General features: G+C 44.3%; 1 protein-coding gene across 1 annotated transcript in view; it reads left to right on the forward strand.

The window, feature by feature from the left end:
• The first annotated feature begins 4,645 nt into the window (after positions 1-4,645).
• The window catches only part of srms (src-related kinase lacking C-terminal regulatory tyrosine and N-terminal myristylation sites), a 73,254-nt gene continuing 61,538 nt past the window's right edge, over positions 4,646-16,361 (forward strand). Inside the window, exon 1 of the mRNA XM_055165661.1 lies at positions 4,646-5,365. Coding sequence (XP_055021636.1) covers positions 4,944-5,365 — 422 coding nt within the window. The 5' untranslated portion in view covers positions 4,646-4,943. The remainder of the gene's footprint in view (positions 5,366-16,361) is intronic.

The raw sequence follows: 16,361 nt of genomic DNA on the forward strand, positions 1-16,361 counted from the left end.
AAAAATTATGTTTAGGTTTAAACTTTTGTAACGTAACCCCTTACACATATTTTTCTCGGAACATGATTACTTTGGATTCACTTTTTCATGTTGACATGAAATTTGAACAACCACATCCTGAAATATTGCATGTTTTTCTTCAAATTGGTCTGAGCCCTTATCCATGAAAATGTAAAGTAGAAATAATGTACGAGATTTAATTGATCTAGAGTTTTGTCTGTTAAAAGAATACAAAAACAGTCTTTAGTTTTCTTACAGATCTGTATTGTCTTAAAACAGAATCAAACACACAGAGAGACACACCAAGTACAGAACACACAGTTTGGAGTCCTGGACAGTGTGAAGATTTATTCCAGTGTTAGTTCTGGTTTTAGCCTGTGGTTTAGTCACAGAATAACACTGGATCACATTCTGATGATCTAGTCCTGGTTAGTCTGGTTTAAATCCTGGTTTAGTCCAATTGGTTACTACAATAATGGACCAGAACAGAATCACAAGAACATTAGAAGTTGTATCTGCAGAAACAAAAGTCACTGGTTTAGTGCTGGCTTTTCTTCCTTAAACGCAGTAACAGGAGGCATCTGTCTCCTAGTGCCACAGTTCACCCTGTAGAAACACAATGAACTGTTTCAATAGGAAGTTCAGTTTTGAAAAAATGTAAAATAATGTTTGTTGGTTTGTGTAGTTTGTTCATGTGTTTGTGTGTGTTTGTGTGTGTTCAAACATTTGTGTTTTTGTGAAACATGTGTAACATTCATGAACTTCCCCCCAGTCCAGCAGAACCTGGACGTCACTTGTGTAGATGACTCTGAACAAACACATTCAAATCTTTGTACAACTTCACACTTTGTAGAGGACAGTCAAAGACAATTTGTTTCAAGGAGTTTATATTAACTTAATTTCAAATTATATACAACACAAACATGTTTTAACAATGACGACATTTCCAAGAAGCACAAATAAAATTTTAAAAGTTCACTGCAGATCTGCTTCCACTGTGTGACTGACACCACCAACTTTAACATGACGTCTGCTCCTGGATCTGTCCTGTGTTCACTGTTACGCTTGAATTTTCCCTTCAAAGGTTTTGAGTGAGAATTACCGAGGGAATAACCAAATTATAATAAATGGGATGTAGCACAAAACCTGATTAAAACATGCAGGTTTAACATCGACCACAATCAAGTAACCTTTGTAAATTCCACATGCTTGACAAAGTAACTGTAATCCAATTACCACTCATTGAAACAGTAACTGTAACTGAATACAGTTACTCATCATTTGTACTCTGATTACGTAACGGCGGTACATGTAATCTGTTACTCCCCAACACTGATTATATTATATTATTATCACTCTCTGTCCACTGTGAATCGTTCTTTGTGAGCTCAATAATAATAACGTTTCTGTTCCACATGGTAACTGTCTCTCTGCTGCTGCTTCTTGTGAGTCAGTGGAGTAAATAAATGCTTGTGTGCGTGGATAAAATGGTCATTGTGAAACAGTGGGACGCCTCAGGCCGAGAGCAGCTCAGACACACTCCACTGACTCTGCACGACCCGGAGCCACACACAGACCTGACTCAACAACTGTGGAGAGAAAAACATACAGTATATACATAGAAATATCAGCGCCGCGTGATGACGTCCTCGGCTGTGGCTCGGTTCGGTGCAGGTGTGAGTGCAGAACATAGAACCCACAGCCGTTGTGCTTGAGCGCGGCACAGTTCTAAAGTCCTTGTGTGAGTCGCCTTTAGCGCAGCAACGTCGGGACAGACAAACACAAACTAACTCAGGGGTGTCAAACTCAACCAACTTTGATCTCAAAAGGGCTGGATCAGAAAACTCACGGCATATAAACCCCAAAAATATCAATAAGTTCAAATATTTGTGCAGAGAAACACAAATCTACTACAGAAATCTTTTGTAATTGATGAACTCTTTCTTTTACAAAATATTATAATATTATGAACAACTTGAAACTTTAAGAAAAATGTAATTTCAACACAATGTTTTAACATGAACTTGTATGAAAATAGGAATGAGTCAGTTTTTCTTGTAAAATCCTGCACTCGGCTCCACTTTTCTCATGTTGGACATTTTTCTGATGAGGGTGTCACGGTCAACAGTCAAAACGATCGTCCTTTAAGAGCGTTTGGAAAGAGACAAGTCTTCATTTGTGCTGCTCTGGTGGGAGGGGCCACGTACAGAGACGCTGGAGACGCTGCTGTGATAAACACCACAGAAAATTAACAAGATTTTAATAGAAAATATCATTAAAATATTTTAGTAGAAAATCAGCCGAGGGCCAGATTAAAGGTCTTGGAGGGCCGGATCTGGACCCCGGGCCGTATGTTTGACACCCCTGGTCTAACTGGAGATGACTGGATGTGCATCTGTCATGAGAACTAGCTCAGGTCACAGTCCCTCAGGTCACAGTGGATTATTTCACCCACAGAGGGAACTTCAATGGCTTTAACTGTTCTGAAGAAGAAGAGACACTTCGCTCACACTGTCAGAGCTCAACATGAAAGTGCATGGAACATTAAACACCAAAAACCAAAAAGCTTTTACACAAAACCTATCCACATTTCTGTTGATGAGAGGATTAAAATGATGATTCAAGTGACAAAAATGTGACTAATTTGAGATTTAATCACATAACTATGACATTCATGAAATGAATCGCGTTTAAATATTTGAATCGACTCACGGCACGAAACAAAACACAACTGCAGGTGTTTTTGACAAGAGGCCAACATGACGGAAGTAAGTAAGTCTTTATTTATATCGAGCTTTTCACAGACATTTTTGTTACAAAGACACTTTATTATTCAGCATTATTCATTCACTCCAGACCCAGTGATGGTCATTTATTATTGTAGCCACTGCTGCCCTGGGGCAGACTGACAGAAGCACAGCTGCCAGTCGGCGCCATCCGTCCCTCTGACCACCACCAACACTCACACACACTCTGCTTTCATACAAGGCAATGTGGGTGAAGTGTCTTGGCTAAGGACAGTGTTGGGAGTGTTACTTTTAAAATGTAATCCCCTACAGATTACAGATTACACACACCAAAATGTAGTTTGTAACGGAATCCATTAAATTACTTAAAGTGAGTAATGTAATCTGAATACTTTTACTTGATTACTTGATTTGCTGTAGAGAAGCAAAGACGAGGAAATCTTCACATAAGAAGTTTTATCTGCTAAAAGAAAATAAAAAGCCCAGACTTTACTTAACCAAATTCAAAATATTATTGATAGAAGACGAGGAAACACGTCCACGCAGCTTTAGTCCTGGTTTAGTCCTGGTTTATTCCAGGTTTAGTCCTGGTTTAGTCCTGGTTTAGTCCTGGTTTATTCCTGGTTTTAGACCTGGTTTAGTCCTGGTTTTAGACCTGGTTTAGTCCCGGTTTAGTCCTGGTTTTAGACCTGGTTTTAGACCTGGTTTAGTCCTGGTTTTAGACCTGGTTTAGTCCTGTTTTAGTCCTGGTTTTAGACCTGGTTTTAGACCTGGTTTAGTCCTGGTTTTAGACCTGGTTTAGTCCTGTTTTAGTCCTGGTTTTAGACCTGGTTTTTCCTGGTTTAGTCCTGGTTTTAGACCTGGTTTAGTCCTGGTTTTAGACCTGGTTTAGTCCTGGTTTAGTCCTGGTTTATTCCTGGTTTAGTCCTGGTTTAGTCCTGGTTTTAGACCTGGTTTAGTCCTGGTTTTAGACCTGGTTTAGTCCTGGTTTTAGACATGGTTTAGTCCTGGTTTAGTCCTGGTTTATTCCTGGTTTTAGACCTGGTTTAGTGTCCGGCAATGAGTGGAATTACAGAGAGAGAGAGAAAAAAAAAGGGATAAGGGATTTAGCCCAAAATGTGAAATCAGGAAAATACCGCCGTGTAATCCATTTACTTCAACAAAGTAACTGTAATCCAATTACCACTCACTGAAACAGTAACTGTAACTGAATACAGTTACTCATAATTTGTACTCTGATTACATAACTCCAGTACATGTAATCTGTTACTCCCAACACTGACCGTCAGCTCCTCCACCCACCACCAACACTCACACACACCACTTTCATACTAGGCAGTATGGGTGAAGTGTCTTGCCTAAGGACACAACAACAGTTATTCCCACAGTCTCCCATCCAAGTCCTGACCAGGCCCGGTCCTGCTGAAATTCTGAGATCTGACAGGATCAGGCTTTGACAAGTCGCTATGGCCACGGTTTGACCAGCCAAACTGACATGACCTCTTGTGACTAAAAGAACACAGAAGGTCATTTCGTGTTGTATGGAGCCTTTAAATCAATTATAAATGAGTCTGTATCAAATAGCATATGTCTGTTTTCATGACTCGCGTTACTTTCACTTGTATCTCTACACGAGTCGTGTCTGTGGCCTCGGTCTGACTCGAGTTTAAGCACCAGTCTTGAGTGTGAGTCCGGCCTGTCCGCCTCTACAGAAGATGAACGGGTCAGAGCAGCTCCCAGTGTCAAAAAGTCAACGCAAGTGAAAGAAGTTTACTCCACACACGCAGCACAGCCTTCGGTACGTAGCCCCGCCCCCTCGGAGCAGGTGCCCGTGCCCCCCCCCCTCCTCTCCCTCTCTCTTCTCCCTCTCCTCCATCCGCGCTCCCCCCTCTGCTCCGCTCCGAGGAAGTAACCCTCAGATTAACTCGGGGGATTAACATTTTCTGGAGAAAGTCCCGTAGGTCCGGGCGCGCTCCCTCCGGTGCCAGAGCGGACCCCCGGCGCGGCGCTCGGTGGAAGTGGAAGCTCCATGCGCCCGTTTCCGCGTTGCACCTCCTGGCGTTCCCCGCGGAGGTGGCGGAGGAGCGGACGAACCGGTCGAGCTGGTAGTCTTTCTCGGGATAGCAGCGGCACGAGCGTCATGTTTCGGTGCACTCCGCCGGCCCAGCGCGCGCTACCGGAGCCAAACCGATCCCGATGACGATGGAGGGCTGCTGCCGCTCCTGCATGCCATGTTGCCGCCGACTTTGGGACTGGATATGGCCCGAATTCCGCTACCCGAACGTGCCAAACCACCACGGCAGCAGCAACGGCGCGACGGTCCTCGAGAACCCGGGAGCCGCGGAGATACGCACCGTCTCCGGGGACCTCCGAGTGCCCGCCCCGGTCCAGATCCCGGTTCCGTCCCCGCAGAAGAAGCCCGCGCAGCTCTACCAGGCGCTGTACGACTTCGAGGCGCGGAGCAACGACGAGCTGTCCGTGCGCGGCGGGGATAAGCTCTCCGTGATCGAGAAACGCGGGGACTACGTGCTCGCCAAGAAGCTGACCGGGAGCCTGGAGTCCGGACTCATCCCCGCGAACTACGTGGCTCTGCTGCAGGACGAGTTCGCCAAACACAAGTGAGTGGGGGGGAAAAAAAGCCCCGTGAACGCACCACACGGACCGGGCTTTTACGTACAATAGCGATTTGGCATTGGTGCAGTGTGCAGGCAGGTCGAGTTGTAGAGAAAGAAAGAGGCACGTGGTGGAATCATGTGGGGCATTTGAGGCTCAAACTGGAAAAACTAAACATCACTGACAGTAAATACGTAACGTTTTTAGTTGAGAAGGACTTGAGGCGTGGACTTGCAACTCTTGAGTCACCGTGTTGTCAGATTTGACCTGATAAAAAGGGTTGGGACTCGACTTGGACTTGAATAATGTGACCAGACTGTCCTTGTTTACCCGGGACAGTCCCAGTTTTGAGCCCCGTGTTTCCCGTCCCAGCAGATTTATCCAAAAATGTTCGAGGTGTCGTTATTTTTGACTAATTTGATCCAAACCAGGACTGAAAATGACTAACCAGATCTAAACCAGGTCTAAACCAGGTCTAAACGAAGACTAAAGCCAGACTACATCAGGTCTAAACCAGGACTACATCAGGTCTAAACCAGGACTACATCAGGTCTAAACCAGGACTACATCAGGTCTAAACCAGGTCTACATCAGGTCTAAACCAGGTCTACATCAGGTCTAAACCCGGACTACATCAGGTCTAAACCCGGACTACATCAGGTCTAAACCAGGACTACATCAGGTCTAAACCCGGACTACATCAGGTCTAAACCAGGACCTACATCAGGTCTAAACCCAGGACCACATCATCAGGTCTAAACCAGGGTCTACATCAGGTCTAAACCAGGACTACATCAGGTCAGGTCTAAACCAGGACTACATCAGGTCTAAACCAGGACTACATCAGGTCTAAACCCGGACTACATCAGGTCTAAACCCGGACTACATCAGGGTCTAAACCCGGACTACATCAGGTCTAAACCCGGACTACATCAGGTCTAAACCCGGACTACATCAGGTCTAAACCCGGACTACATCAGGTCTAAACCAGGTCTACATCAGGTCTAAACCAGGACTACATCAGGTCTAAACCAGGACTACATCAGGTCTAAACCAGGACTACATCAGGTCTAAACCAGGACTACATCATCAAAAACAAGATTAAACCAGGACTAAACCAGGATTATCAGATTTTTTGACTAATCTGATCCCGGCAACAGTAAGAGGAGCGTAAATTGTCATTTGTTTCGCCAAAATACAGAAATTGGTGTTTGGTAACGACGATAAAGCAAAAAAATGCAGTGACCGAATTCTCTCAGACACGAGAAAGAACAACGTTTGTATTGTATCGTGGTCTACGTATCAAGGTATCGGTAACTTCTTAATGATATTCAGATGCAATACCAAACATCCCAACCCGTATCGATACGGTATCGATACCGTGGGCTCCTTTACCGAGTATTTGTTGGTGTATTTTACTAAATAATTTTGTTACAGCTACAGTTTTGTTGTTTGTTCAGAGAAAGGAAACTCGTTTATGCGACACATTTGACATTTTCACTCTTCTGATGATTAAAATGTTTGTGTTTCATCTGAACTTTGCACAAGAAGTTTTTTTTTTTTAGTGAACCGCATTGAATCGATTTGAAATATATCGTATTGAATCGAAAGCTCACTGTATAGAGACATGTATCGTATCGTATCGTGGCCTATGTGTCGAGGTATTGGCAACTTCTTCATGATATCCAGCTTTAAAGGTTGTATAGAGGATTTTTTAAGGGAAGTGAAATACAGCAATGATCCTTTTTCAAATGTTGTGCATGTGTGACACCCTCCCTCCTCAGTAGAAACATCTCCTCCTGCCTCCTTACTCGAGAAATCATGCTTGTTTACAGCCAGTGCGCGTTCAGAATTACTGTTGAAGTGACCTGCCTAGAAGTAATTTATAGAACGACGCGTCAGTTTTTAGAGCCTTCGTGTGCTTCATTCGCGCAATCGCTGGAAGGAATCTCCAAGAATCCGTGTGTCATTCGTTCATTCGTTTTTCAATATAAAACCAAAAATAAGAAAACGAAAAAACAACAGTTTTCTTCGTTATTTGTCTCCAAAACCAAAATTTAAAAACGGATAACGATTCGTTTTTTCAGTTTTCGATTTTGTGTTTAAATGAAGAATGGAAAAAACGGATAACGGCCGTTTCCCGTTTACGTGACTTCCGTGACTGCGATGCCGGACTTTTGCACCGCATACGGACTGAATCAGGACGGATCCAGGTCCAAGTCCAGAGCGGGACTGAGACCGGGACCAGACCGAGACCAGAGCGGGACTGAGACCGGGACCAGACCGGGACCAGGGCGGACTCCGAGCTTTGACTCCGAGCCTTCACGGGGTCCGAGCCTCAGCTTCGAGCTCCGGTCCTGCTGTGGGCTCTGAGCCTCCAGTCTGGTCCTGGTCTTGTCTTGGTCTCGGTCTCAGGCCCGCTCTGGTCCCGGTCTGGTCCCAGTCTCACCGCATACGGACTGAATCAGGACGGATCCAGGTCCGAGACCAGACCGAGACCAGAGCAGGACTGAGACCAGGACAGAGCTGCTCTGGTCCTCCGCGCTCAAGAACCGCGGCTGGTTCCGAGGTGGTGCAAAGCCTCTGACTGACACTTTCACACCAATGAAAATGAATCGAACTAAGAGCTTTTGGTTCAAATGGACCAGGTCCGGGACCAGACCGGGACCAGAGCGCCGGGGCCGGAGCTCGGGTCTCGGGTCTCGGTCTGGTCTCGGACCTGGATCAGTCCCGGTTCAGTCCGTATGCGGTGCAAAAGTTCGGCATCACTGATTTTATGTATTTTCACTGAAGTCACGTAAACGGGAAACGGCCGTTATCCGTTTTTTCCATTCTTCATTTAAACACAAAATCGAAAACTTAAAAAACGAATCTTTGTCCGTTTTTTCATTTTGGTTTTGGAGACAAATAACGAAGAAAACTGTAGTTTTTTCATTTTCTTATTTTTGGTTTTATATTGAAAAACGAATGAACGAATAATACATGGATTTCCAAGAATCACCTCAGTTTGGCTTTGCTCCTTCGTCTTTCAGCGACCTCAAAAACCGACTTTCTTTTGCGGCGAACTGGTCGTGGATTCTCGTCGGCCGTCACAACAAACGTGCGAAATGCGAGGAAGCGACAGTTTAAAAAAGCTTCTAAGAACCGCTGCATAAACCACGTAATCCCCGCGTGCCGAACATCCAATAGAAAATGAGGCAGCCTTGTTTTCTATTGGCTGATGTTTATCTGGCCTCAACACGTCCACAGTTGATAGATTCCCACTCTTTTTTTTTTTTTGGTCATCATAATTACAAAGCTGCTGCGTCTCTGTAATGGTATTTTAAACTTTCATTGACAATTTGAAACTAAAAAAAAATCCTCCATACAACCTTTAATATCAAACATCCCAACCAGTTCCCCAGTGTCCCAGTTTTGAATTTTTAAAAATCTGGTCACTCTAGACTTGAATCTCCGAGATTTGACTTGGATTTGACTTGAGACTTGGCTTCTCCTCAAGAAAAAGTCTTTTAGTTACATTGATGGAAAACTTTCAGGTCTTGGTCCCAGTTTGTTTTTAAAAGGCCTTTATCACACAAATTTGATTTATTTTATTTTATTTTATTTTTTTTAGCTTTAAGCCACGTTATAAAACTTCCTCATCATAAACAAGACCTGGAGTTGTGTTTTGATTCATTCACACATGTTTGGGTTTAAAGCTGTAAATGCTCTGCTCCACCTTGTGATGTCATGAATCGGTAGCAGAGGTGGGACTTGCAAATCGTGACTTGGACTCGAGTCAGACTTGAGTCACTATTTTTAGGACTGGAGACTTGACTTGAGAAAATGGACTAAGACCTGTGACTTGGGAAGCACTTTTAAATCTGAATTCTTTCTGTTCTGTCTGTAATGATTCACACTAAGATCTTGGCAAGACATTTAAAAAGGAAAGAATTGCATTTGTACAACTCTTATATACTCTATAAATACTCCTATTTATTTATTTATTTATTTTATTGCTCATGCTGTTATTTTGTTGGCATCGACTTAAAGAGAACAACAACAAAAAAAAAAATCTGAAAATGAACATAAATACATATTTCTATGATTATTTGGCTCGTCTTTGCTGCATGAACAAAAGGAACAGGAAGAAGATACAGTAAATCTTATAAACCTTAAAAATTTATACATTTTTGATCTTTCACAAATCAAAAATTAAACATTTCTTTAATCATTCCTCACCCCAAACACTAAACCAAGTCACCAATCAATGAGTCATATGCACGTTACAGGATCTTAAACATTTTCCTTAGTCACATCGTCTCTCGTTATTTGATCCTTGTACATTTTCTTGAATTTAGAAACACGAGTGCGACTTTTTAAATCCTGATTTAACAAGTTCCACATCTTGGCTCTGTACACAGAGACACAGAGACGTGAAGAAGTCAGAGTATATTTATAAAGTACAATTTGGTTTAAAATTCATATAAATTGTAAAAAATCCTGTACTTTGGTTTAAAGACCTGAATGACTTGAAGCTCAAAGCAGACGACTTGGACTTGGACTTAAGGGCCAGTGTCTCGAGACTCGACTTGGACTTGCCTGTATTTGACTTGAGACTTGACTCGGACTTGAGGGCAAAGACTTGAGACTTGCAAAACGACGACTTGGTCCCACCTCTAATTGGTCGTTTAGTCAAGTTAAGTTGCACTTTTTACCTTTCGTCCAGTAGAGTTTGACAATTCCAGGGCTGAAATCCTCCAAATGATTCCAGTGAAGTGGAAAAAACCAGCAGTGGAGCACTTCCTGTATTGCTGCATGACATCACCAGGTGGAGCAGAGTGTTTGAGTGTGAGACGGTATGTTCCAGGTATGTTTGTGATGAGGAAATGACATCATAACACAGAACAGATAATAGAGTTTAATGGAGCGTTTAAGATTATTCCTGCTTTCTGTTTTGGTTAATCCTCCTCGAGTCGTGGCCTAGTCATCGTAAGTCAGTCCTTCAGGTTTGTGCACTTGATTTAGGCCTATTCAGTGTGGGTTGAGCTCTATTTTTAAACCAGATTTTGTTTATTTTGTTGAGTACTACAAGTCGCTCTGGAGTATAAGTCACACCAGCCAAAAAATGTGTAATGAAGAAGAAAAAAAACATGTATAAGTCACACCGGACTACAAGATGCACTTTTTGGGGGAAATTTATTTTGTAAAATCAGAGCCCAGAAACTGACATTTCATCTTGAAAGTCAAATTCTAGTAATAACAATAAAATAAAGAACAACAGACTGAACAGGTGTTAATATGTTAACGTAACATCCATCCATCCATTTTCTTCCGCTTATCCGGGGCCGGGTCGCGGGGGCAGCAGTCTAAGCAGGGACTCCCACACTTCCTTCACCCCAGACACTTCCTCCAGCTCCTCCGGGGGACCCCGAGGTGTTCCCAGGCCAGCCGAGAGACATAGTCCCTCCAGCGTGTCCTGGGTCTTCCCCGGGGCCTCCTCCCGGTGGGACATGCCTGGAACACCTCCCGAGGGAGACGTCCAGGAGGCATCCAGAACAGATGCCCGAGCCTCAACTGGCTCCTCTCGACGTGGAGGAGCAGCGGCTCTACTCCGAGCTCCTCCCGTGTGACTGAGCTCCTCACCCTGTCTCTAAGGGAGCGCCCAGCCACCCTGCGGAGGAAACTCATTTCGAGCGCTTGTATCCGCGATCTCGTCCTTTCGGTCACTACCCAGAGCTCATGACCAGAGGTGAGAGTAGGAACGAAGACTGACCGGTAAATCGAGAGCTTCACCTTTCGACTCAGCTCCTCTTCACCACAACGGTCCGATACAGCGACCGCATCACTGCCGAAGCTGCACCGATCCACCTGTCAATCTCACGTTCCATCCTCCCCTCACTCTGAGAACAAGACCCCGAGATACTTAAACTCCTCCACTTGAGGCAAGAGACTCCCCACCCACCCGGAGAGAGCAAGCCACCTTTTTCTGGTCGAGAACCATGGCCTCAGACTTAGAAGAGCTGATCTTCATCCCAGCCGCTTCACACTCGGCTGCAAACCGCCCCAGTGCACATTGCAGGTCCTGGTTCGATGAAGCCAACAGGACAACATCATCTGCAAACAGCAGAGATGAAATCCTGTGGTCCCCAAACCGGACCCTCCGGCCCCTGACTGCGCCTAGAAATTCTGTCCATAAACACAATGAACAGAACCGGTGACAAAGGGCAGCCCTGGTGGAGTCCAACATGCACCGGGAACAGGTCTGACTTACTGCCGGCAACGAACACAGCTCCTGCTCCGGTCATACAGGGACCGGACAGCCCTTAGCAAAGGGCCCCGGACCCCAGACTCCCAGAGCACCCCCCACAGGACACCACGAGGGACACGGTCGAATGCCTTCTCCAAGTCCACAAAACACATGTGGACTGGTTGGGCAAACTCCCATGAACCTCGAGCACCCGATTATTCAATTATTCAGATAATTAGGCAAGGCAAGTTTATTTGTACAGCACAGTTCGTACACAAAGTAATTCAAAGTGCTTTACAGAATAAGAAATACATTAAAATCATAATAAAAACAAATCAAAACGTAAATAATCATAAAGATTAAAATTTAAAAAGAGACATAAATTCGAAGAGTGCGGAGTGAAAACCTTTCAGTTATATGCACAGTTAAACAAATGTTTTGAGCCTGGAATTAAACAGCGTCACAGAAGAGTTTGTGTCACATAATAACAGCATAAACAACATAACATAAGTTTACCAAACTCACAATCTCACTCCAAATCACTAAATCCATTGAATCCATTCAATTCTTCATCCTCTGTGTCACTTCTGAGCAACTCCGTGCAACTTCGGTTGTCACTGGAGTTCATGCTTTATTATCCAATTCCTTCCAGGAAAGTTTCATGGTGCATCCTCCCGGTTGCTGTGAAACTGTGTTCTCCATCCCGCTTTCCGTCAGTCCCTCACAAGTTTCTCTCTCACTCCAAACTTTCTTTCTGCTGCTCGATTACAGTTTTCAGCTGCAGATTTCACTGTTTGCATCAGGACAGTAGCTTTTTCTGCAGGAGACAAGCTCAGAAAACTGACACACGAGACTAGAGCCTCTTGTGGCTGTCACTCTGAAAATGTTAATAAATAAGTCACACTGGAGTGTAAGTCACAGGAAACACCCAAACCATGAAAAAAAGTGCGACTTATAGTTAGAAAAATACAGAAAAACAGTAGAAGAGAGAACAACAGACTGTTAACGTCACATATGAACAGTTCTTCAGATAAACTATAACATAAACAACAGAACAGAACAAGTTTAACAAACTCTCCATCTCACTCCAAATCACTAAATCCATTCAATTCTTCATCCTCGGTGTCACTTCTGAGCAACTCCACGACCTCCGGAGGTAAACAGAGCGACGCTTCCTCTTCTGTGTCGCTGTCGTCAGACTCAGCATCAGTTCCAGTTAGAATTATTCTGGTCTTTCTGAATCCCGACAGGATGGTTTCAGTGTCACTGAAGTCCAGACTTTGTCCATCCATCCAGTGACTCCAGGAAAGTTTCATGGTGCATCCTCCCGGTGTCACAAGTTTCTCTCTCACTCCAAACTTTCTTTCTGCTGAGGGCTGCCGCGGTTAGGGAATTTCTCCTGCGGTGCGGTATAGCGGCTCAACAGCACGGTATGTGGTGATACCCCCTCCCCCACTCCACATCCCCCGGAGATGTAATATGTCCAGCGTCTCTGAAAACTCTGATGATGCGCTTGTTGCAGATGCACATGCACCTTGGTTGTTGTGTGGATATAGTGTGTGTAGTGGGAGAAGTAACATTTGGCTTTGGAACAAGTGCCGCTGTATCTCACTGTGACAGCTCGGGTCAAGCTGGTCCGGGTCAGAGTCCTGCGCCGGGTCAGGCGCCAGAGTCCTGCGCCGGGTCGGGCCAGAGGCCAGAGTCCTGCGCCGGGTCGGGCCAGAGTCCTGCGCCGGGTCGGGCCAGAGTCCTGCGCCGGGTCGGCCAGAGTCCTGCGCGGTCGGGCCAGAGTCCTGCGCCGGGTCGGCCAGAGTCCTGCGCCGGGTCGCCGGAGTCCTCGCCGGTCGCCAGAGTCCTGCCCGGTCGCCGTCGCCAGGGTCCTGCGCCGGGTCGGGCCAGGTCGCCGGTCCTGCGCCGGGTCGGGCCAGGGTCGTGCCAGGTCCTGCGCCGGGTCGTGCCAGAGTCCTGCGCCGGGTCGTGCCAGAGTCCTGCGCCGGGTCGTGCCAGAGTCCTGCGCCAAGTCCTGCGCCGGGTACCTGCGGACTTAAGAGAGAGAGAACCCCAAGCACATGGAGCAGGTGCCTGCAAAGCGCGATCGCATTTAATTCCGTGCGGTGTGGAGCTCTGCTGCGGTCCTTTCGCCTGCGGTCACACGACTGTGTACATGGGTGGTCCTGGGTTAGTCCTGGGTTAGTCCTGGGTTAGTCCTGGGTTAGTCCTGGGTTAGTCCTGGGTTTATCCTGGATTATCACGGGCACGGGTGGTAACGGGTTGAATCTTAACGGGTCCGGGCAGGTGCGGGTCTCTAAAAATGGACCCGTGCAGGACTCTGGGTCGCTGGATCACGGTGGCCCTACATCCACCGCAGTGGGCCTCTTAGAACCACAGTGATTCATCTTTGCGGTTATTGCGACAGCCCTATTTCTGCTGCTCGATTACCGTTTTCAGCTGCAGATTTCACGACTTGCAGCAGGACAGAGGCTCTTTCTGCAGGAGACATGCGCAGTAGAGCCAAGTGACAGTGGTACAGGAGGAACAGGAGCAGCAGATCCTCACACACAAGACTAGAGCCTTCTCACTTCACTGTCAACATTTTAATAAATAAGTCGAACATGAGTATAAGTCACAGGAAACACCCACACTATGAAAAAAAGTGCCACTTATAGTCCAAAAAATACGGTACTTTTTGAGTTCTCTACACTTTCGGATTATTATCGGACAACACAAACCTTTCTAATTCGATGTGGACAGTACACAGTGGACTTATTTCAAACTTTTTGAGCTGTTTTTCAATATATCTGCCCCAGAGAAGAGAAAATGCACGCAGGAACTTAAAATCTGGGTGTAAAATAAGGCCTGTGAAAGTTCTGTTTGCGTTTAAATCCTTCATTAGTCCTGGTCTTGGTGTGTTGATAAACCTAAAGTGCTTCTAGACCTGGTTTAGTCCAAGTCGAGTCCTGTTGTAGAAGTCTTGGTTATAGGAAGATACAAGTGAGTGTTTGGAACCACAGAACAAACCTTCAGTGAATATTAAAATACATGGAAATTGTTACTTTGGTTATCGGCGGGAACAGAAGAGAGACTGAGAGTTTATGGTGCAAAACAGGAAGAAGTGAAAGAGAAAAAGAAGCCAGATCTGTCTGTGTACCATTCGTTTTTTGGAATTTTAATTAAGAACGAGAAACAATCAAATGGAAAAACAGTTTATTTCATATTTCCGTTTTAGTGTCAAACAAAAAAAAGCAGATTTTGAGCTCTATTTCCAATATTTACTTTAAAGTTTAAGTCTCGGTGCCTATTTCAGTTTTGATGTTTTATTCATTTTCTCTGATTTATTTCAATCGGACGTTCTGCTGCTAGAAGGACTCACCTGGGAAATCGTTGGAGTTTCCTGGACAAACATGTCGTCGTCTTTTACAGCGACATGTTTACTTTCACGTCTTAAGAAATCTGTGTTGAACTCCGTGACGAGAAACGTGAAGCAGCGATAAACTTTAAACTGAACAAAGGAGTTCAGTTGGAAAGTTAGAAAGTTAGAAAATTCATTAAACACTGAATTCTCAATGAGCAGCAGAACTTCCAGGCAAATAAACCAGAGACAGTGAAATATCAAAATTAAAATGGGCACCAAGACTGTTTTTTTGATTGATGTTATTTGAAATAAACTTTAAATTAAATATTGGAAATGGAAGCTTTTTTATTTTTTTATTTTTTATTTTTTTTGGACACTAAAACAGAATAACGAATTAACAAATTGTTTTCCCATAAATTTTTTTTTTCATGTTAGTTGAAATTCAAAGAACAAATGATACATGGACCCAGATGACCTCAAATCGGACAATATTTGATTAGAACAGCGCTGTTGAGCGAGTTACTTCAAAACTGTAATGTGTTTTTTATTTATGACGTGTTTCTGTCATTTCAAAATAATTAGTTACATTACAATATTAGTGTGTTTTAAAATGTAAAATATTACACGAATATTACAGCACTTTAACTCTCAACAAAATAACTGTGAGAAGATGAAGAACTTTTGTACCGTATATGGGCTGAACCAGGTCTAAACCAGAACTGAACTAGGTCTAAACCAGGTCTAAACCAGAACTGAACTAGGACTTGAACTCTAGTTCTGCTCCTGTGTGAACCCTGAGCTCGTGGAGCAGGTGTCCTTAAAGTGTTATTGGGCGTCGGTTGCGCTTCACCTCGTGGAACTGGCGTTGGTTCTTTCTCCTGTGGTCACCTGACGGTCTACGCGGGCGCAACTCCGACATTCAGAACCGTCATTTCACCGCTGCTGATATCGCAGTGATTTTAGTGAATTTGTAAGAAGAAAAAACGAAAAACCCACCACTTCAATCCAGGTTAAAAATGCATTGTAACGCTCGTTACTGACATTTATATCCAGTACAATATTACAGATTTTTTTTCCCTGTAACATTACTGCGTTACAGCAAAAAGCAACACATTACAGTAATTTGTTACTTTTATAACACGTTACTCCAAACACTGGAACAGTAGCCGTGTGTTTTGCAGTGACTCCTTTGACTGAAGACTTATTTAGTTAATGAATAAGACTTTTATGTTTCTCAGTAACACGTGTCGTGTTGTAAACCCTCATTTCTTATGTAAACAGGATTAATAAAGCATAAAACATGCAGAGGTTATGTTTGTGAGGAGGAAAGGGTCAGAACATGAATTGTATTAAAGATCCTACAGAATATTACGTATGTTTTGGTTTGGCTTGAAGCTGAAAAATGTTTGCAAATCAATTT

This window comes from Boleophthalmus pectinirostris, unplaced genomic scaffold, assembly GCF_026225935.1.
Source record: "Boleophthalmus pectinirostris isolate CB_2022bp ecotype Guang Dong unplaced genomic scaffold, ASM2622593v1 HiC_scaffold_8, whole genome shotgun sequence".
Taxonomy (NCBI): domain Eukaryota; kingdom Metazoa; phylum Chordata; class Actinopteri; order Gobiiformes; family Gobiidae; genus Boleophthalmus; species Boleophthalmus pectinirostris.